The sequence below is a fragment of the Rhinolophus sinicus genome, linkage group LG15, assembly GCF_036562045.2.
Source record: "Rhinolophus sinicus isolate RSC01 linkage group LG15, ASM3656204v1, whole genome shotgun sequence".
Lineage (NCBI taxonomy): Eukaryota > Metazoa > Chordata > Mammalia > Chiroptera > Rhinolophidae > Rhinolophus > Rhinolophus sinicus.
The window spans coordinates 10,517,821-10,538,659 of NC_133764.1; the positions used below are offsets into that span (position 1 = coordinate 10,517,821).

At 40.2% G+C, this 20,839-nt stretch overlaps 1 protein-coding gene and 1 long non-coding RNA gene across 5 annotated transcripts in view; one reads left to right on the forward strand and one right to left on the reverse strand.

The window, feature by feature from the left end:
- LOC109454432 (uncharacterized) overlaps positions 1-15,676 on the forward strand; it is an 18,617-nt gene extending 2,941 nt beyond the window's left edge. The window contains exon 3 of the long non-coding RNA XR_012491984.1: positions 11,808-15,676. This is a non-coding gene — a long non-coding RNA (uncharacterized LOC109454432). The remainder of the gene's footprint in view (positions 1-11,807) is intronic.
- On the reverse strand, positions 1,990-20,583 carry CYB5D1 (cytochrome b5 domain containing 1). 4 transcript variants are annotated; one of them, XM_019745068.2, is made up of 5 exons: positions 20,264-20,583; positions 20,094-20,170; positions 19,746-19,964; positions 18,664-18,910; positions 1,991-8,138 (listed from the first exon to the last, which is right to left on the reverse strand). In XM_019745068.2, exons 1-4 carry the CDS (start codon positions 20,421-20,423, stop codon positions 18,680-18,682), a joined length of 687 nt encoding a protein of 228 aa, XP_019600627.1. In that variant the 5' UTR covers positions 20,424-20,583; the 3' UTR covers positions 1,991-8,138; positions 18,664-18,679. The 4 variants fall into 4 exon arrangements, with proteins under 4 accessions (XP_019600628.1, XP_019600627.1, XP_019600626.1 ...); XM_019745069.2 differs by lacking the exon at positions 18,664-18,910 and having other exon boundaries at positions 1,990-8,138; positions 20,264-20,582; XM_019745067.2 differs by lacking the exon at positions 1,991-8,138 and having other exon boundaries at positions 16,254-18,910.
- Positions 20,584-20,839: the final 256 nt, after the last annotated feature.

The window sequence follows — 20,839 nt, forward strand, 5'->3', positions numbered from 1 at the left end:
CTCTGTTCCCGTATCATTCCTGTATGAATCTAATTCCTATCTGTCTTCCATTTGATTTTGTTTTATCCTCTTTCTCAGTCTCTCTTCCTAGTCCATCTGGATATGTCTCTTTTCTGTATGGGCGTCTCTGCACGTATGTCTTTATTTTTCACTGAGACTGTCTTTCTTATCCCTTTGACTGTCAGGCTCTAGCACCTCTAAGTGACTATCCATCTCTGTCTTCTTTCTGTTTACTTCTGTCTTCCGGGCTCTGATTGCATGTGCCTCTTCCTCGTGTATGCCTGACTCCCCCTCTTTCTGGCCCTTCTGTGTGTGTCTGGGAAGAGTGTCCCCACGTGTATGTGGGCAACCCTACACATCATGTGTGCCGCAGTCTCTGTACCTCTGTTCCCTCTCCCTCTGTGCTGAGCGCCTCTGCCTGCCTGCCACATGTGCCACGAGCTGCAGGTGTGGGTGACTAAAGGTGGCTGTGTGCATCCCTGTACAAACATTTATCATTCTCGAGTGTGTGCTTTGCATATAGATCTCTTAATTTGCCTGATTCTCCCTCTTGTCCATCTCCCCCTCTGCCTACCCGCATCTCCTGTTCTCTCCCTACTAACTTCTTGATTTTTCTTCTACTATCCTTGTTTCTGCCTGTTTTTCTACCTACTTACTTCTATTATGGTGTCTGTCTGCCTGCCTGCCTGCTGGTCTGCTCCTCCCTGACTGGCTGGCAGCCTTTTTCTCTCTGGTTGTCTGTCTGCTTTGCTGGCTGTTTGCCCACCACTCTCTCTCTCTCTCTCTCTAGCCATCTGTCTCCCTGCCTGCCTGTCTCTATCACTTTTAGCCTGGGTTTTTCTACCTTCTATGCCCTGCCATGGTTCCCTGTCTTGGCTTATCCTCCTTCTTGTTCCTCCTCTTATTTATGCTTGTTAAGTTCCTGATTTTTCCTTGCCTCCCATTATGTCTGTCTGCTTGCCTATCTACTCTACTTGCTTGCTGCTATCCCACTGTTTAATGCTTGTATCTTTTAAGTCTGTCTGCTTATCAGCTTTTTTTCCCTTGGCTTTTCTATCCCAAGATCCCATCAATGGTGATGGGCTGTACCCCAAACCTCTCAGTGACCCCTTGCCCCAAAGTCTTATCTGCCTTCTTGCCATATCCTCTACCTTGCCTTCTCTCACTGCTTACCTCCATTTTAGTTGTCTCTTTTTCTGTCTTTCTGGTTCCTCAGACAGTCTGCCTGCCTCAGTCTTTTTGCCATTTTCCCAGTCTCTCCTTGTCTTCCTGCCTTTTTGCTGTCTGCCTGGCTGGCTCTTGCTGTCCACATCTCTGCTTGCTTTCCTTTTTCTTCTTTTTTTCAATCAACTTTTAAATAGATAATATATACACATGTACAAAATGTTTGAAGTACTAAAAGTGTCCTGTGAAGAGTAAGCCTCCCTTTCTATCCTTCTCCTCCAGCACCCAGTTTCTCTCCTCAGAGCTGCCCACTACTGCACATTTCTTGGATATTGTTCGAGAGAAGAGCACACATATATGTCTGCTTGCTTTTTGATGCACTCCTTCCTACTTCTCTCCCAGTTTTGCTGGATGCTTCTTCTTCTGTTAGTCTGTCAGTACTCCTTCCTATTTTGCTGGGCTTGTCATCTCTTGCCTGTTGTCTTTTTCAGTCTACTTTATGGTACTTGTCTTTTTGATTGACTGGTTGCTAGTTGTATGCTTTTACTACCAGTACCTGAGGAGCACTTTGGACAGGCTTGCTCTCTCCTAATCTCCTGTTCTATGCATAATAAGTTATCTTGATGACAGCATACTTCTGCTGGTCTCTTCATCACTGAAGTATGTATTAATTGAGAAAGGACATGAAAGCACTAATAGTACTGAAAAAATACTATACAAATGTAGGTATAATTTAATAAGTACAGATAGTTTATAAGCTGAGCTTACATGAACACAGTAGATACAGGCCTGCTCTGCCTTTCCCACAGCTACGTGAATTCTTTAAAAGCATATGAATATAGATCCTTTTAGGTTCAGCAGCGCTCTTTGGCTGTTGACCTAGGCCTGTCCAAGAAGTTTGTCTTCCTCCTAGCCTTAAAAATCTTTGCTTCTTACTAAAATCCTTTTCATCCTTCCTATAGCTCTTCTCACATGCCACCTTAGTGATGTTATAACTCATTGGGGGAAAGAAAGACACAGCCTCTATCCAGGTCTCTTCAGAAAGATGATGATAAAAGTTTTACGCACAATGCACTGTTCTTTCATTTCTGCTTTTTTACTGCCTGCATTCCTGAATGTAATGGTTTCAGCCTCTATCTTTGTGTCTCTCTTCTGTCTTTCCCTCGTTTCCCACTCTCACTTCTCTTTTCTTAGTTCTGTCTTTCCTCTTAACTCTGTCTTGGGCTACATTCTAGCTTCTCTTTCTGATTGGCTACCTTCTCTCTCTTCTGTGTGATTGGCCTGTATCCCTGTATCCCTCCATCACCCCATCTGTCTGCTGGATTCTCCCTGTCTGCTTGCAGTAATGTATGTGATAGCACTTTATAAATTATAAAGCACTGGGTAGTATAAAACATTATTATCACTTCGTTTCCTTTCTTTTCTTATTATTTCCTTTATTTCTGTATGCCTTCCTTCTCTTTTTCTCTTCCTTTCTATTTGTCTGTCTCTGTCCTTCTTTGTGGTCTTACCTGCTTCTCTGTCAGTCATTCTCCTTTCTTTCCTTGCCAGCCGGTTTGTTTTCTGCCATCCTTCTTTTCTGTCTGCTCAGTTCTTGTGTCTCTCCTTCTCTGTTTCCAGGTTCCTCTACATTTCTTTCATCTGTCTATTCTGTCTGTCCTTAGGCCTTTTATCTGTGCCTGTGTGTCTCACTGTCTTTAGCTGCTTGTCTTCCTGACTGTAATTTTTAATGTGGGCACCATTCTGTGCCTTTTGCTATTTTCTTGTACTTCAAAAAATAAAAATAAAATAATTTAAATACCATATGACTAATTGGTAGAGGAGAATATTTTTTTGTTTTTTAATGAGAAAACCATTAAGATGAGAACAAGAAAGGCAGGCAGCTGTCAAACGCAAACCCAAAATTAGCTTGTGCTATCCCCACAAAAAAAGAAAAACATTGTAAGGGACTCCCAAGATTTTTTTTACTTAAAGCAAAAGCAAGAAACTTATCCAAAGCAATAGTTTCTAACGTTTTTTGGATCATAGAAACTTATAAACCCTTCCCCCAGAAAAACAGTAAATATATAAAATATGACATATGTTTTCATGAATACCCTGAAGTCTGTGTACCCCAGGGTAAAACCCTGATGTAGGGAACCAATGAAACTGATTAATAGAGCATAGACGTGAACTTATGCAACAAAGCAGATCGAAGAACTGAAAAAACACTTTGCAATCTATGATTTTCTATCTAAGCAGATGTTAAAGAAATTCCCAGTTGTCTTTTGAAATATATAGATTAGTGATAATAATGAAAGGCATGTAAATGCTGAGGATAGTACGGAATTTTAGAGATAGAATTCTAAGCCAGTGGTTCCCAAAATGGCAAAGTAAGTTTGCCACCTGTCCTTTCCTGGTAAGGTCTGTCCTTTGTTCTGAGATTATGCATTTCTTACGTGTATTTTTATAGATAGTAAATATGTAATATACTTTATATGTAATAAACATATAACACACACATATATTATACACACACACACACACACACAGGGTGCCAAAAAATGTGTACACATTTTAAGAAAGGAAAAAAACTATTAAAATTGTAATACTCAATATGTACTGATAACAAAAGATGAATATGTCATGTGTTACATTTTTTTGGCACCCAAGTATACATACACACATGATTATATATTTTAACCATATATTTGTTAAAAATGACCCTTCTAAAAATGATTAAGCTCTGTATGGAAGGATGTCCCTGATAGATTTTATGGAAAGAGAGATAGAAAATAACTTCATACTTCTGTACTATTTGAACAGAACATGCATGTACTTCTTGTAGTTACAAAATATTTGTAATATCTTTCTATTAAATAATGATGATGGGTATATAGGTTTGGGTTTTGTTGTTCTTTTTTTTTTAATAATTTATTTTTTAAATTTATTGGGGTGACAATTGTTAGTAAAATTACATAGATTTCAGGTGTACAATTCTGTAAGGTTTTGTTGTTCTTAATGTTCTTACTTAGCACAATAAAAAGTCAGCAACTCCATGTTGAGAACTTTTTTTTTTTTTTTTTACATTTTATGGTCATTGAAATCTAGAAGTCTGGGACCCACTGCTTTAACCTAACCTTTTCTTGATTTCATGAAGAAACTTTAGACCTTCATATACCATATGCATGATTTGCCATATTTACATACCAACTATACTATTATATGCATACTCTTTAAGTCAGTTCACTTTTCCTTAGATGAATGTCCTTTAAAGAGTAAATTTTATAATACTAAGAAATAATATCTATAAATCCTTGATTTGATAGAGTAATTATATTCTTTCTAATTTACTTGAAAATAAAAAGCATCTTGCATGCTATCAATTGTATAGGAACCATATTTTAGGAAATATCATTTTGATATAATTTTGTAGGTATAGAAATTGGGGCCCAGATGTTAAAAGGATTGCCTAAGATCAAGTTAGTTCTTAGGGACAGAACCAGGACTTGAACTTATATTTTCCAATTTGTCTTTGTACTATTTACTAAATGACTTCTAAGTCAATGGGATCCCTAGAGTTTTATTAAAGGAACTAATATGTGAAATTGATCGTTACATATGTAACTTTTTGTGTATAACAACTATACTACAGAACTGGCAATGATCAATTTAATTGTAACTTTTAAACTTACATATTTTCTGACACAGAGTTCTACTTCTTACTGTCTACCCTAGAGAAACACTTAGTACATTGTGCATAAGGTGACAGGTATAAAGATGTTTATTACAACATTGTAATAGCAAAAAATTGGAAACACCCTAAATCTCCAACAGTAAGGAACAGCTAAGTAAACTACATAGCAATTAAGAAAAATGAGTTACAGCTATTGAATACATAGTAAGATTTCTTTACTATACTGTTGAATGGGAAAAAGCAAGTTGCAAAGCAATACATATATATGTGTGTATATACATACACATATATATATATATATATAATGCTATTTAGTTAACTTGTGTTTAAGAAGCTAAAAACAATACTACATGTTTCCAGATACATTTATAAATATATAAATGCCTTTGAAAATTCTGGGCATATACATACAAAATTAGTAACAGTTATTTTTAGGAAAGAATAGTCAAGGGGAATATTTAGCTTTATTAATCTGAATTTTTACATTTATTATTTGTGTAAACAAATTTAAGTAACCTCATGATCACATTAACAAATGAAGCCAAATGGAACAAAAAGTAGTATGATTCTCTAAAGAAATTCATTCCTTACTAATCTCTAGTTCTTTGAGGAGAAAAATATATAAGCAAAGTATAATCAGCAGATGTAATGTAGTTAGTTAGACTTTTAAAAACATTAGTGAGGTTCCAGTTTAAAAACTGAAATATGAGGGGAAGAAAGGAAAGGCATAGAAGAATATATGTAATATGGAATCATTGATAAAAGAAAAAATATATGAATATCCATAGAATATTTCTGGAAGAATACACTACACAAGTAACTGCAGTAGTTACCACTGGGAAGGGAACACTTATTTTTTCACTGTGCATCTTTTAAAGCAATTTGAAAATTTTTCAGTGACCAAGGGATTAGCTAGGTGGAGGAAGGAGAGACATTTTTTGAGATCAGACATAAACACATAGAAAAGTTAATTAACAGTATGTGGTAGTGATGATTATTATAGGCTGTAAAATCTGAGTGTTCAGAGAAGAGAGATCTTGTGGGGGGAAGGGGGACCAGTGAAGAACTTTCATATGTAGTTTTATTTGAAGTAGGCCCCAAAAGGTAACTAAGATTTATATAGCAAAGATGAAGGGCCGTCTAGGTTCAGTAAGAGTATTTAGCAAGTAGTATGTGAACTTTTTCATCTGACTAGAGTGGTAAGTTCATGATAGAAAGTTATAGTAGGTGTTCATACCTCTTTAAAGGATAAGAATTGTTAGTATATCAAGTGAAGAGTAGAGGCCAGAACCTTGGAAGAACTTTGAAGAATGTAAGAGCAAGAAGAGAAGCCGAAGAAAAAAAATAGAAATTGTTAAAAGAGTTGTAGGTACACCAGATAGTGTTATTGTGGGAAAGGAAGAAGACAATTCCAGAAGGAAGGTATAATCATTGATGCTACATGCTTTGTGGAGGTCAAAAAGAGTACCAACGGACAGTTTCTCAGAAAGTTAAATATAGAGTTACCATATTACCCAGCAATTCAGTCCTAGGTGTATATACCCAAAAGTATTGAAATATATTAATCTTCATAGGAGAATTATTCATCATAACCTAAAAGTGGAAGCAACCCAAATATCCATAAACTGAGGAATGGATAAACAAAAATATAGTATATCCATACAATATTATTATTCAGCCATAAAAAGAATTAAGTACTGATATACGAAGGTCAGACAATTAAGTTCGCAAACTCATCCTAGAAAAAGTGCTACATATCTCATTGCTGAATATCACTGCAGTCACCTTTGCAGTACTCCCCTTGGGAAGCTATGCACCCATGCCAGCACCTAGTCTACCCTTGAAAGTAATTTTGGAACTCTTTTTCTGGAATGGCCATCAGAGCTGTCATCATATTATCCTTGATGTCCTGAATGTCATCAAAATGTCTTCCTCTTAATATTTCCTTTATCTTCGGGTAAAGAAAGAAGTCATTGGGGGCCAGATCAGGTGAGTAGGGAGGGTGTTCCAATACAGTTACTTGTTTACTGGCTAAAAACTCCCTCACTTACAGTGCCACGTGAGCTGGTGCATTGTCATGATTCAAGAGCCATGAATTGTTGGCAAAAAGTTCAGGTCATCTAACTTTTTCACGTAGCCTTTTCAGCTCTTCCAAATAGTGAACATAGTTAACTGTCCAGTTGGTACAAATTCATAATGAATAATCCTTCTGATATCAAAAAACGTTAAGATCGTTGCAACAAGTTCGCGAACTGAATTGTCAGACCTCGTATGCTGCAATATGGATGAACCTTGAAATTATGCTAAGTGAAAGAAACTGGACACAAAAGGCCACATACGGTACGATTCCATTTAAATGAAAGGTCCAGAATAGATAAATTCACAGAGATAGAAAATAGATCAGTGGTCGTCAGGGGTTGATGGGAGAGGAGAATGGGGAATGAATGCTAACAGATATGGGATTTCTTTTCTCAGTGAAGAAAATGTTCTGGAATTAAGTATTGGTGATAGCTGCACAACCTTGTGAATATATTAAAAACTCCTGAATTGTATGCTTTAAAATGGTGAATTTTATGGTGTGTGAATTATATCAATTTTTTTTGAAGACTGCAAACTAAGAAAAGTATTATATTTGGCAGCTAGTTTGGGTGAGGAAGTTACATAGCAGTTAAAGATTATGAAAAACCATTAAAATGTTGCTTATAGAGGTTTGTAATTTAAAAATTCTATCTATTGAGAACTATTTCATAGGTTCAAAAGGATATATATAACATACATCAACCACAAAGAATATTAAAATGAACATATGTACCCATCGTCTGATTTAATAAATATAACAATGGTAAGATCTTTAAAGCCTCAGATGATCTTCCATATTCCACATTCCTCTCCTGCCCCTACTCAGCATACTGAACATTGTGTTATCATTCCCTTGCTTTTTCTTTGACATTAGTTCCCTTCCTACCTGTAACTTCTTAATTTAAAAAAATTTCCAACCTACAGAAAAGTTGGAGTACAATGGACACCTGTATATAAACTCTTCATCTAAATTTACTGATTGTTAAACCTTGTGCCACATTAACAAAATGACTTGAGCAAATGCTGACGATCTAATGTTAACTGCATAAAACAATATAAAATTATATGTATAATATAATCACAACCACGTAGGAAAATACTAAAAGGAAGTGGTTAAAATGTTAATAGTGGTTTCTGCTGAGTGATAAAGACTAAGAGTGATTTTTGTTTTGCATCTTTAGGCTTCTCTACCTGGAATTTTCTGTGAAGAGCACATATTCTGTAATGAAAAAGAAAACTGAGTTTAAAAATTTAATTTAAAAAGCGTATGGAAAGAGAGAGAATTGCAGATAGTATCAAACATTTAGTCATAAAATTGGGTAGTCCCAAAAATAATATGGACAATAAACCTAGAAATAGACCATATATCTGAGGGAATTAATTATTTCCACAGTTGCTTTCAGATTCCTCCATCATGTATGCAAAGGATCCAGCAGTCTGGCTGTGTACCCCTCCACTTCTCTTCCTCATTGTCATTTGCTTACCTCCTGATCATTCCCCTCATTCACTGAAGACTGACCTGGCTCAGTCCTGCCCTCGACTTCCTAACCCAGAGACCTTTCCATTCCACATCTGGCAAAAAACAAACATTTTTTTCCCTTTTGACATTGCCTTGTAACAATTTCTTAATAGTTTTCCATTGACTGGCCAACTAGAAATGACTTGCTTTTCATCTTTTGTCAGTCCCCAGTTGTTTCAGCAGAATTGCCCTGACACCTTCCCTGGCTGATTAACTGTCTTTCAAGTTATAGATTTGTCATGGTAAATGCTAGCTCCAAGCTGGCTTCCTCCTGCCCTTCTGCTTGCTGTTGGGCCCTTTCACCATCTAGCTTTCTGGACAATGAGAGTTATTTTCATTTCAGACTAAGTTAGATATGATTAATAAATTAAAATCAACTAATTAAAAAATATATTCTATATTCCAAAATTGTATAACTCCTAAAATGTACTGCAGAGCCAAATAATGAAGTTATCTTCTCTCTCCATTAGAGAAAGAGTTTGAGCTTTGGAGTCAGGTAGCACCTAGAATCCAAGTACTGCCACTTACTAACAGTGACGCTGGGCAAGCTACTTATCCCTCAAGTCTCAGTTCCCTCATCTGTAAAAGAGGGATATTAATGCCTACCTTACATGGCTGTAGTGAGGTTCATAAAGCACTAGCTATAAGGCACTCAATAATTGGATTAAGAAGTACAAATTGGTAGTTACAAGAGTCATAGGGGTGTAAAATACAGTATAGGGAACATGGTCAATAGTATAAAAACTATATATAGTGTCAATGGGTACTAGACTTATTGGGGGGATCACTTCGTAAATTAGATAACTGTCTAACCACTATGCTGTATACCTGAAATTAACATAAAATAATATTGAATGTCAACTGTAATTTAAAAAAAAATGATCACATGGATATGTAGTACAGCATAGGGAATATAGTCAATAATATTCTAATAACTATGTATAGTGTCAGAAGGGTAATAGACTTATTGGGTTATTACTTTGTAAAGTATATAAATGTCTAATCACTATGTTGCTTTGTACACCTGAAACTAATAAGTAAATAAAGTTCAAAAAAAATAATTGGTAGCTATTATTCTAAACAATAAGTTTACTATTAGCCATTTCTCAACTGGGAGAGATTCACTTACGATGATTGCAAGCTGAGAAGATTCATGACCCAAGTTATGAATAATAGCACCTTAAACTGAAGAAGCAAAGTGCTGACTTTAGTTAATCTTGCTCAGTAATTGGCCCCATTTCCTTGCTTTCCCTGCTTTATATAAATAAGCTACACTCTGGCATGATAGGAAACAAACCACATTTTACTAGACTCAAATAATTCTCCTAATGTAGACACAAACACTGTTAGGTCAGAAACCAAATGTTAGTCACAGATACGGTCTACTGATTTTCTAATGAAGACAGATGTTACCTGGATGCCAAATAATGTCAAATCTTGGGAAATCCCAAGGGAAGCATTCATTACTCACTAAATAGTGGCCAGCACAAGGAGAAGGAATGAAAACTAAAATTTTTGAGTGCTTTTTCCAAGGACCTTTTATACTGCTGGGCGTTTTCCCATATCTTATTTTCAATCTTCTCAACACTGTAAGGTAGCTTCTTTTTAAGTGACCATGTCCTGGTTTATGCCTATTGTCCCTAGTGAAATTATACTTCTGTTACCTATATTTTATGGTTATAGAAATGGAATCTAGAGGAAGGAAAGTATTCTGTGCATGGTTACAAAGTCAGAAAACTCCTTTCTGCAGTTGGATTTCTTCTGTGAATATCCCATCCATACCTCATCCAACTGCAGCCTGACTTCTCTAACACACCACCATTTTGCTGTTTGCTAAATCCATGGAAATTCAAGTTCTTATCTTACTTGACCTCTAATGCAACATTTCACACTGTTTACCACTGCCTTCTCTCAAATACTAGGTTGGTACAAAAGTAATTGCAGTTTTTGCAATTTCTAATCTTTTAAGCCTCAATTACTTTTGCACCAACCTAATACCTTCTCCCTGGCACCATATTCCTGAGTCTCTCTCACCTCTGGCTTTTCCAAGTCTCCTTTTTCTCCCTCCCTCCCTCCCTCAGATACCGTTCCTCCCAGGCCCTCCCCTAGATCACACTTCGATGTCCAGGTGATCTTATCCTTGACTCTGGCAGCAGTTACTGATTCTCACACCTGTAACTAGCCCAGAGCTGTCTTCAGGATCTAGTCCCATATATCCAGTAAGATCTGGTTATCTGGATTTGCATGCCCCAGAGTCACTTCAGACAGCTAACTAAAAATACATCATTTTCTCCCCCAGATTCCTCGGCCGGCATTCTCCCTCCCCATCAGTGGACTGATGATCATCTTTTCAGTCACCCAGGCCGGAAACGTGGGTGTCATCCTTAATGGCTCCCTCTGCCCCACACCCCCTCCCAGTAAATTACTGAGTTGTATAATTCTCTCGTAACTTCAGTTCATATTCTCTGATCCCCACTGCCACTAACTTTAGTTCCGGCTGCCTTCATCTCTTTCCTGGACTGCTGCAAGAGCATCAGTCTCCGTCTCTACTTTCTTCCCCTCCCTTTTTCTCCCCTCCAATCCACTTTCTCTTGACATGTAGTCAATCAAGTCACCTTTTAAAAATGTAAATCTGATCAAGCCATTCTCCCTATAAAACCCATGACCCTGAATTGTACACTTTAAAAGGGTGAATTTTATAGTATGTAAATTATATCTCAATTGAAAAAAAAATAACCTGGTTGACACAGCCTTGCATGACCTGGTCTGGCCTTATCTATCATTGCCCACCCTCCTCTGGCCTCACGTCTCCTCTTAGCTTTACTGTGATGCACTTCCTCCTTGCTTCTGAGCTCTCCACCTACTGTCTCACCTCTCAACTGTGCACTATTTATGCCATTTACTCTTTTTCCTTACCCTCTTCCTCCTTTCCACTCGGCTCACTCCTTGTCCTTCAGCTCTCAGCTTGAGATGATGCTTCAATGAAAAGCTTTCCCTCATCTCCCTAGACTGGGTTTAGGTGTTCCTGAGACATTTCATATTTAACCCTTTTGTAGCACTTATCACATTATATATTTTTTTGATGACTGCACACATATGACCCTGACCTTGCGCCCAGCACGTGCAGAGCTCTCCTTAGCACCCCAGCCCCGAGAGCACAGTGTGTGCCAGCGCCATTCTCGGGTAGGTGCACACAGGTTCCACACGGGGGTCCTGGAAGGCCACTGGGCTAGGTGCTGGGTATTCAGTGGCAAATAAGAGACATGGTCCCTGCCCTCCAGGACTTTATAGTCTTAAGAAGGGAGGAAGATGGACATTACACTAATATTTAGTTACACTAAATATTTTCATTTAATTATTGTGTTTCAGGCCAACGTGAGAGTGTGTGATAAAAGATTTGACATAATTAAAGGGATCAAAGAAGACTTCTCTGAGAAAGTGACATTTAAGCAAAGACTTGACGCAGCAGGAGTTGGCCAAATGATGAATGGAGGCTGGAGTGTTCTGTGCAGAACAGCATGTGAGAAGGCCCTGACGGAAAGGAGTTTGGGGAGTTTCAGAGACTTAAATGCCATTGTGGGAGGCAAGGAAGAGCCAGATCATCAGGGCCTTGTGGACAGTGGTAAGGGTGTCCTCCACAGGAAACCGTGGAAGACTTTAAATAGGAAAACTGTAAAAGCTGCTGTGTACAAGTGGAAGCAAGATGACAAGCCTCACAAACTTCTCTGAATCACCCGTCAAACTGGAAGCTTCTTGAGGGCAGAAACTGTGTCTTATTGGTTAGTGTATCCATGTCCAGTACTGTGCCTGACACAGCAGATGCTCTGTACTATATACATGAATTGAATAAGTGGATGGGGGGCCAGGATTTCAACTTAGGTTTTCAAGAATGGCTCTACTCAAGTATCAACACCCCAACCCCCACATACTACCCTTCAAAGACCTCTATCCACACCCAAGACTAACTGGATATCCCTCCAGTGTATCTGTGGTCGATTGTGTTTTCCAAAAATGGCCGCAATATCTCACATCCAACATGTTCTTATTACAATCTAACTTTGGCATTCTTCTCACTGAGAAGTGAGATCTAGCTCCCTCCTCTTGGATTTGAGGCAACGTTATAAAAGGTGATTGAGCTTCCTCCTGGGTCTCTTGGGATACTTATTCTTGGAACTCAGCCACCATGCTATGAGGAAGCCCAAGATACGCCCACGTGGAGGAGAACTGACAGCATCAACTTGCCAGCCATGTGAATGAGCCAATTTGAAAGTGAATCCTCCACCTTCTAGCAATCTGCCCAGTTGATACCTTTTGGAGTGGAAATGAGCTGTCCCCACTGAACCCTGCCCAAATTACAGATTCATTAGCAAAATTAATGATGGTGGTTTTTTTTAAGACACTTTAAGTCTTGAGATGGTTTTGTTAAGCAGCAATAGGTAACTGGAACAGCATCTTATGTTTATCATAGAGGGGAGGTAGTATAAGTCGGGTTAGTGGGTGGCCTATCACTGTCTTAGTTCAAAGCCCACCTTGGCTACTTACTAGTTGTATGACCTCTGGCAAGTTCCATAACCTCTCTGTGCTTCAGTTTCCTTTTTTCAGTGTAAATAAAAACAGTACTTAACGTTCATTGTGATTAAGTGCTGATGCAGGTAAATGCAGATTTCCAGTTAAGACAGATCAATCTCAGTGACCATCTCAGGCAAGCCTCTGATCATTCCACCATATCTCTCTTATGTGATTCTGCTTGTCTCGCTAGTACTTTTGGTATGTGTATATATGTATATGTGTGTGTGTGTGTGTGTGCGTGTGTGTACTATGTTTCCCTGAAAATAAGACCTAGCAGGACAATCAGCTCTAATGTGTCTTTTGGAGCAAAAATTAATATAAGACTCGGTCTTATTTTACTATATATAAGACCGGGTCTTATATAATAAATATAATACCTGGTCTTATATTAATTTTTGCTCCAAAAGATGCATTAGAGTTGATTGTCTGCCTAGGTCTTATTTTCGGGGAAACGAGAGAGAGAGAGACAGAGAGAGAATATATATATATATATAAAATATACACACATAAATGTAGAATGTAGTTTTTGGTACTATCTGAAGTGATCTTGTCTACTTGTCTACTTGTTTATCCTACCAGAGTATAAGTCCCAGTAAAGCAGGAGCCTGTCTCATTCACTGCTGTAACCCAATACCTAGAACAGGACCAGGCACAAAGTGTTTAATAGAACATTTTTGTTAATGAATAGCACGTTCACACTTCTTGTGGAAGATACCACTGGTTCCTATCCAGTACTCATTGTCTCCTTCCATAGTAGCGGCCCCTGCTTTTGCATGGAGGTCAATATAAAATACTAACCCAGACTCCATTGCAGGTAAGGCTCGTGTAATGTATTTCCTATCAATGAGATGTAGGCAAAGGTCTGCTAAGGAAGTCTGGGAAAGTTTTTGCTTTGATACAGGAATTGCTCTTCTTTTCCTCCTTCCTGTGTACAATAAAGGCTAGAAGTAGGGCAGTCAAAAAGGCAATAAACATGAGGACAAAAACAGGAGCTACCTGAGATTAATGAACTATCTAGTGGAATCACCATACCACACTTTTAACCCTTTGTAGTTAAGCCCAGCAGTTAGCATTTTATTACTTGCAGCCAAATACATTCTCAACTGATACACTATAGTGGAGTAGTAACGACCCCTCTAGGCTGTTTATTGAGGACAAGGGACTATTTCATCTACCTTACTATTCTATAAGATTGGAAGAATTTATCAGCACAAATGTTACTATTCAGATCTCTTCAGCTCTCTTCAAATAGTGAGAGTGGGCAAATAGCAAGGGACACCACATTATCTGAATCTATTTGGCTCCTAAGTCCAGACATTTTGGATAGTGGAGGTTATGTGTACCATTCATTTCTGAAACAAACCGGTATTTGTACCACTCCATGCCAGGCATCCTAGGGCTGCTGGGGATACGGAGATGATTATTAAGTCAGATGATTGAAAGTGGATGCCCAAGTTCCCACTAAACATAAAGCTCCCAAAGGGCGGGAACTGAACTCCCAGTATGAGATTTAATTCTAACAGTCTATCTACCATCTTGGTCCTCATCTCAACCTCCTTTACCCGACCCCACTTTAGTGGTCACACTTCACTTATTCACTCACCAGCGTTTTTCAGAGTTTCCCAAGTGCCTAGAATACCCAGTCCTTGCACTGCATGTTTACTTGTATTTTGAATGCCTGATTTTTGACTTCTAAGATCATTCAGCTTCCAAATTCTGTCTGCGTTCTCGACAGTTAACCCTCATGTGCTCCTGCTGCTCCCTCATAAAGTGGCTGTTTGCCCAGTATAAAATGTCTCTGTGGTTTACCTAAACTCAGCTGTGGAAGCTGTGTGCATTAACCTTAGCCTGATGTCATGACTGGGTGTTGTAGTCAATTAAAACCAAATGATAGATCCCTTCATTCAGATCCAAGGTACATCCAGATCAGAATTTGGGACTAGTCATAAACTTTGCCCCAAGTATTAAAACTTTAGAGATTGCTGCCATGGGAGCACAGGTGTAACAGGTTGAGGTAGGCCATTGAGGCAGGTGCCAGGAATCCTGGGGCCACGTTTGATATTTTACTTTTCAGAGTGTGTGTGTGTGTGTGTGTGTGTGTGTACACTGTTCAGAGGCAGAAGGTTGGGCCAGTTTGAGACTGATGGAAATTATAGTGCCTTTCTCCAAAATAATACACATCTGCACATATACACACAATATTTAGAAACCATTTCTGGAGGTCCAGGTTAAGAATCCAGCTGTGATTGACGCTGGAAACTTTTTCAATACCATAATTTGGTCCTTTTTCATGTATGTTTTATCCCAATGAGCGGGCAAGCTTCCTGCAAGGAACATACACTTCTTGATTACCACCATTGATGTGTTCACATGAGGACAGAGGCTTGTGGGAAATATTTGCCAACTGAGTCCTTTGGAGCTGCTATGATTGAGGACAGGCAGTTTTCAATATTCTGTCATCCTACTTCCCTCCAAAATGAAAGAGATCACCACAATAAAACTTGGACCCCACATTCATGTTCTATTTAGTTTCTAGGTTTTAGGCCAAGGCATTACGTACATATTCTTCACGCAAATATCCGGTCTTGTGTATTTAGAGAACAAGGTAGTACCTAGTGGAAATCTTTATATCCCCAAGTCAGTAAATATTAATAAATGGATGTACTCTATTATCTTAAAAATCTGTGGTCTTTATTCCTCCCACAGCTCTGTGCCTCACCCCATACACACCCACACTTGCAATCAGATCCCTTTATCCCATCCCATGAATTTTATTTCTCAAACTACACTCCTTTCTTGGAGTCTGCTTGTGGAAAAAATTAAAAATAGGAATAAACATAATGCTAATAGAATAGTGGCCATGTGGTTTTTCCTTTTTTTCTGATCCTTCCTTCCCACCTATAAATTTAAATCGGCCACCTTTAATCCTAACCACTTTAGAACTTGAAAGTATTTTCCCTCTTCCAGTCCCCTCTCCCGGATTTTGTAGGTGATTATAGCCACCTGGTGGCCATATGGGGAAATAACAGGTAGATTGCCCCAAAATTTTCTGGTGAGAGGTATTATACATAGAACCCCTGGAGTAATTTTTGGTCTTGTATCTGTGGAGAGCAAGGAAAGAAATCTGTGGATAGAGACTACAGCACAGGATCCAGACATCCTATTTCTTGGTTCCACCTTGCCTCCCAAGACACAACATCCCATCCACTAGTTATTACAGATAGATTAATTCACTTAACATTTGGGTTCATTCAATCAAAATTTATTGAGCAGCAACAATGTGCCTAACACTGGGAACACAGCAGGGAACAATATGCACATGATCTCTACCCTCGTGAAATTACAATCTAGCAGCTGGCCAGCCAATTATATCCATAATTTTCACACTACAGTTTAATAAGTGCTCTGAAATATGCATGGTGCTAAGAGAAGATTTAACAGAAAGTCTTGACCTACACTGAGAAATCAGAAAAGGTCTCCCTGAGGAAGAAACATTTAGGATCAGGTAGGGGACAAATGGAAGGAATTGCACTGCAAGCAAAGACAGCTCTGAGGCAAGAAGACATTTAATGAACTGAAAGCCAGCTACTGTGGCTGGAACACGGAACAAAGAGGAGTGATGCAAGATGAGATATGCAAGGTAGGCAGAGGCTGATTTACACAAGGACTTTGAATTTAAGACTTTATTCCAGAAGCAACTGGAAGCCACTAAAGAATCTAAAGGAGGAAATTAAGATGTTTAGGTTTGTTTTTTCAGAGCTCACTCTGACTGCTGTGTGTGGAAGACAGAAGTGGACATGGGAAGACTGGTTAGGAAGTTTCCACAGCACTCTACAGAGATGTGATGAAAGGTTGGCGAAAAGATAGATTCCAGAGATATTTAGGAGTTAGAAGCTACTTGGAGTGACTGAATATGTGAAGAGAAGGATGTGTTTCTGGCAACAGGTACTGAAATAGGAGACTGGAAGAGGGAAGGGTTTGGGCAGATCCCTTAGGCACAGGCCCTGAGGCTGGCATAGGCCAGAGGCTGGCACAGGCCCACAGCAATAGCATAGCTTTAGTTCTCAAATAGTTTAGGGTTTAATTGAGCAAACAAGATACACATGAAACAAATGCAGAGTCGATTAAACATCAAAACAAGTCCAGATAACTCATGGTCTCTTGCGTTACATGGGACTGGATGGAAGCCCCCATCTCACAGTGTGTTCAGATACTGCTAAAGCCAAAACAGATGTCTCCACCTTTGTCCATGCCTTTCAATCAGTCCCTCAGGAAACTCCTATGCCGCCCAACCAGTGTCTCACAGGGGCCACCTTTCCCTGCTCTGGGTCCTGGTGCCCTCTGCCAGGAAGAAGCACTATCCCCTCCCTGCTTCTTTTTTGCCTGTTACTTCAGGATATTCACCTGTTATTCTCCCCTACTTAGGTTAAGTGGGACCAAATCTGGCCACTGGCCCCCATGGTTGTTCTCATTTGGTCACCAGGAGTTTTGACTGACTTAGCTGCTCTCTTTACATTACTCTGTCAAACCTCCTCTTGTAGAGCCAACATCTTGCCAAGTTGACCCTGTCTTCCTGACCTTCCCTAAGAGGCACAGGCCCATTATGAATATACTGTGGCATTTGCCTCCTTTTTGCTTCCCCATCCAAAGTGTCCCCCTCTGAAGTCCCTTTCTCCACTCTAGTTGTTCCTGGAATCAGTATATACCCAACTCTGTCTCAAAAAAGTCAGAAGAAAAATTTTGCTATGGGATTAACCAGGAAGTAGCCTCCACAGGTATTGTTCAGCTGACACTTAGCCCTCCCTACCTTCGCTGTGCTACTGCAGACCTCTGCTAACTCCCTTCCAAAGACAGCAACTGCAGAAAAAATGGCAGACTACACAGTAGGCCTACAGGTTCCCACTGCACAATGAACCTAAGACATTGATATATTGTCTTTACAATGAAAAGAACATGGACTTTGGAACTGGGCAGACATGGGTTTATATCCTGGTTATTAACTAGTGCGCCTTTGTGCTATTAAATCTTGCTAAGCTTCAAAAGACTTATCTGTAAAATAGTGGTAATCGTATCCATCTTATGGGGGTAGTTATATTAAACAGGGTGTATAAAGCACATAGCATAATATCTAGCCTGAATTGCCTGGTAACAGTTCACTTCCTTTCTTTCCCTTGGTTTCAGCTATCAAATACTATTCAGAAGGGAGATAAGCCAGTTTTGTATGGCTAGTGATAGACATTTCCTATCCCTGTCTTTGTAAACATCACCTTCCTGCAGCCATCCCATTGCTATCGTTGCCAAAACAGTTCTTTAATCCCTCATCCCAGTGTAGGACTTCTGTTTCTCTTACTGTCTAAAAGTTCTGCCTGAGCTCTATTTGACTATCCTCTTCTACATCTCCCTAATCCAAGATACTTCATCTTCTTGTATCATTTGTAAAAATTAATTAACTTCTAGCATTCTCCCTAACATTCTCAGAGTAAATTATAACAGACCTGAGAAATAGGACCTTAACACTTCAGAAGGGCATGGGAACCACAGGCCAGTTCCCAGAGTGGAATGGAGGCCTAGGTCCGTGCACTACCCCCTATCCTCACTTCTTTTCCTACAGGGCACAAAAAGAGCCAAACTCAAAATATGTCTTGAGTCTACATACGCATATATCTTCTTTCCTATAGCTCTGTGAGGTCATCATTGAAGTAGAGCAGTATTGCAGGTGTGTGGAGTGTACCATCCATATTTAGAGAGTCAAATTCTTCCTCCTCATCCTGGATCCCATTCTCTTCTAGGGTACATTCCATGTTCAGGTTCCTCCCTTCATATTTCCATGTGTAGCTGGCAGCATGTGCATTATAGGGGAGATAGCGGTGTAGGATTTCCCACATTGACTCCAGAGCCCCCACCTGGAGAACACGAAAGCACCCCACCCCCAGAATTCTGGGTGGAACATACATACACGCACGTGCACACACACACACACACACACACACACACACACACTCCAAACAAAAGCCAGGAGCCCAAAAGATAATAAACCTGGGATCAGAGTGCCTCTCTTGGCAGATAGCAGCTTCGGGCATTCTATAGTCCGAGAAATGAAGTTGGAGCTATAGCAGGTAAATGAATGGCCCCAAAGTCCTAACTGTCTTCATAGCAGCCACTTCTAATAGATGGCCCTAAAGGGTCCAAGTCACAGCCTCATACCGTGTTTCCCCAAAAGTAAGACCTAGCCAGACCATCAGCTCTAATGCATCTTTTAACTAAGACTGGGTCTTATGTTACTTTTTGCTCCAAAAGATGCATTAGAGCTGATACTAAAACTGGGTCTTATGTTAATTTTTGCTCCAAAAGACGCATTAAAGCTGATGGTCTGGCTAGGTCTTATTTTCCGGGAAACAGGGTAATCTCATCCCCACAATAAAATAGACTATTAAGAGTCCAATTTGGATAGCAATTGCTATGCAAAACATAGCATGTTAGAGCTTCCAAGGACCACCAGCACTAAGATGCATGAACTGCTGCCCTGGGCTTATGAAGGAGTGTCTTGTACCCTGTGACTCTGCCACTCCTCGAATTCCCAATACTGGGGACCTAGGTGGTCTGTTGTCTCGGTTGCCCCTAAAAGGGGAGAAAATACAGCTCCCACCAGTTTTGGAGAGTTAATGGCCTGAAGATCTGCTTGGAGATTTGCTGGGATTCCCCATTCCCTCTAAGTTGTTCCCAGGCACCAGTTCTCACCTCCAGTGTGTGCTCCTGCGACGTGAGCGTGTTAATGATGCGGATGTTCCGGGTCTTGGCGGACAGCCGCCCCACCTTGTAATGCGACCCCTGCCACCAGGGCTTTCCGAAGTCATTGGCCCAGTCCGAACGGGGCAGTTGAGGTGGGACATGCAGAAAGCGGCCCCGGAGGGTGCGGTATCTCAGGGAACCGGTCAGGGGATCTATGTGCTTGCGGATCTTTAAAGCAGGATTTAGGGGAGAGGGTGGGAGCAGTCACTATCTCAGGCTCTGGCTAGCCCCTGCTTTTCTTCCCATCCCCGCTTTCCAGTGCCCCTCCCCCCAACGTCAGGTTCCATCACAACTCACGTCTCTAGTCTTTGGATCAAACCAGTGGCTGATATCCTGGCCTGCAACTTCCACGATGGGCTTCAGCAGCAGGTCTCCTGGGAAAGAGCAGCCGCCGTCAATGCTAGCCACCCAAGAACCAGGCATCCCCAAACACCCACCCCGACGCTGGCCCAAAGTGTGGCCCTTACCCTTGTACTTCTCTGCCAACGGCGTTAGGTCATACACATATCCCAGGTAAGACACCCAGAGGTCTTCCGGCTGGTTGTGTTGGGCCACCTCAGCCGGAGTGAAATACCGACGCTGGAAATGTTCAAAGTCTGGCCCCGCCACTAAGCCCCGGTGCAGCATGGCTCTCGCTCTATTGGTCACCGGCTCCTTTAAGTACCTTTCTTGCTCCTCAGCACGCTCTCATTACTACATCCTCCTTCTCGTGCAGGAGCTAAGGCGAGCGCGTTTATCCGCTGACATGGAAACCATTGTCCTTTTTCCGCCACCGTCCACGGAGATTAAACGCTGTATGGCGAAAGAGGGACGTGGGCTCATGGGAAACGTAGTCTGATTTCCGCTTTAAAATAACTTGAGTCCTCAGTTCGGGGGAAGGGGGAAGCGAACACATTTTTAATTCAGAGTATCCTGGACTACAAGGGGATATTTAGGACAGACTTTCTCGTGAGGCAGAAAAACAAAGGGGAGATGTGCGATTGTGAAAAAAAGATATTCTTGCTAAATTCCTGGGTTCAAGGATATGTAAAAAAAAGCCAGAG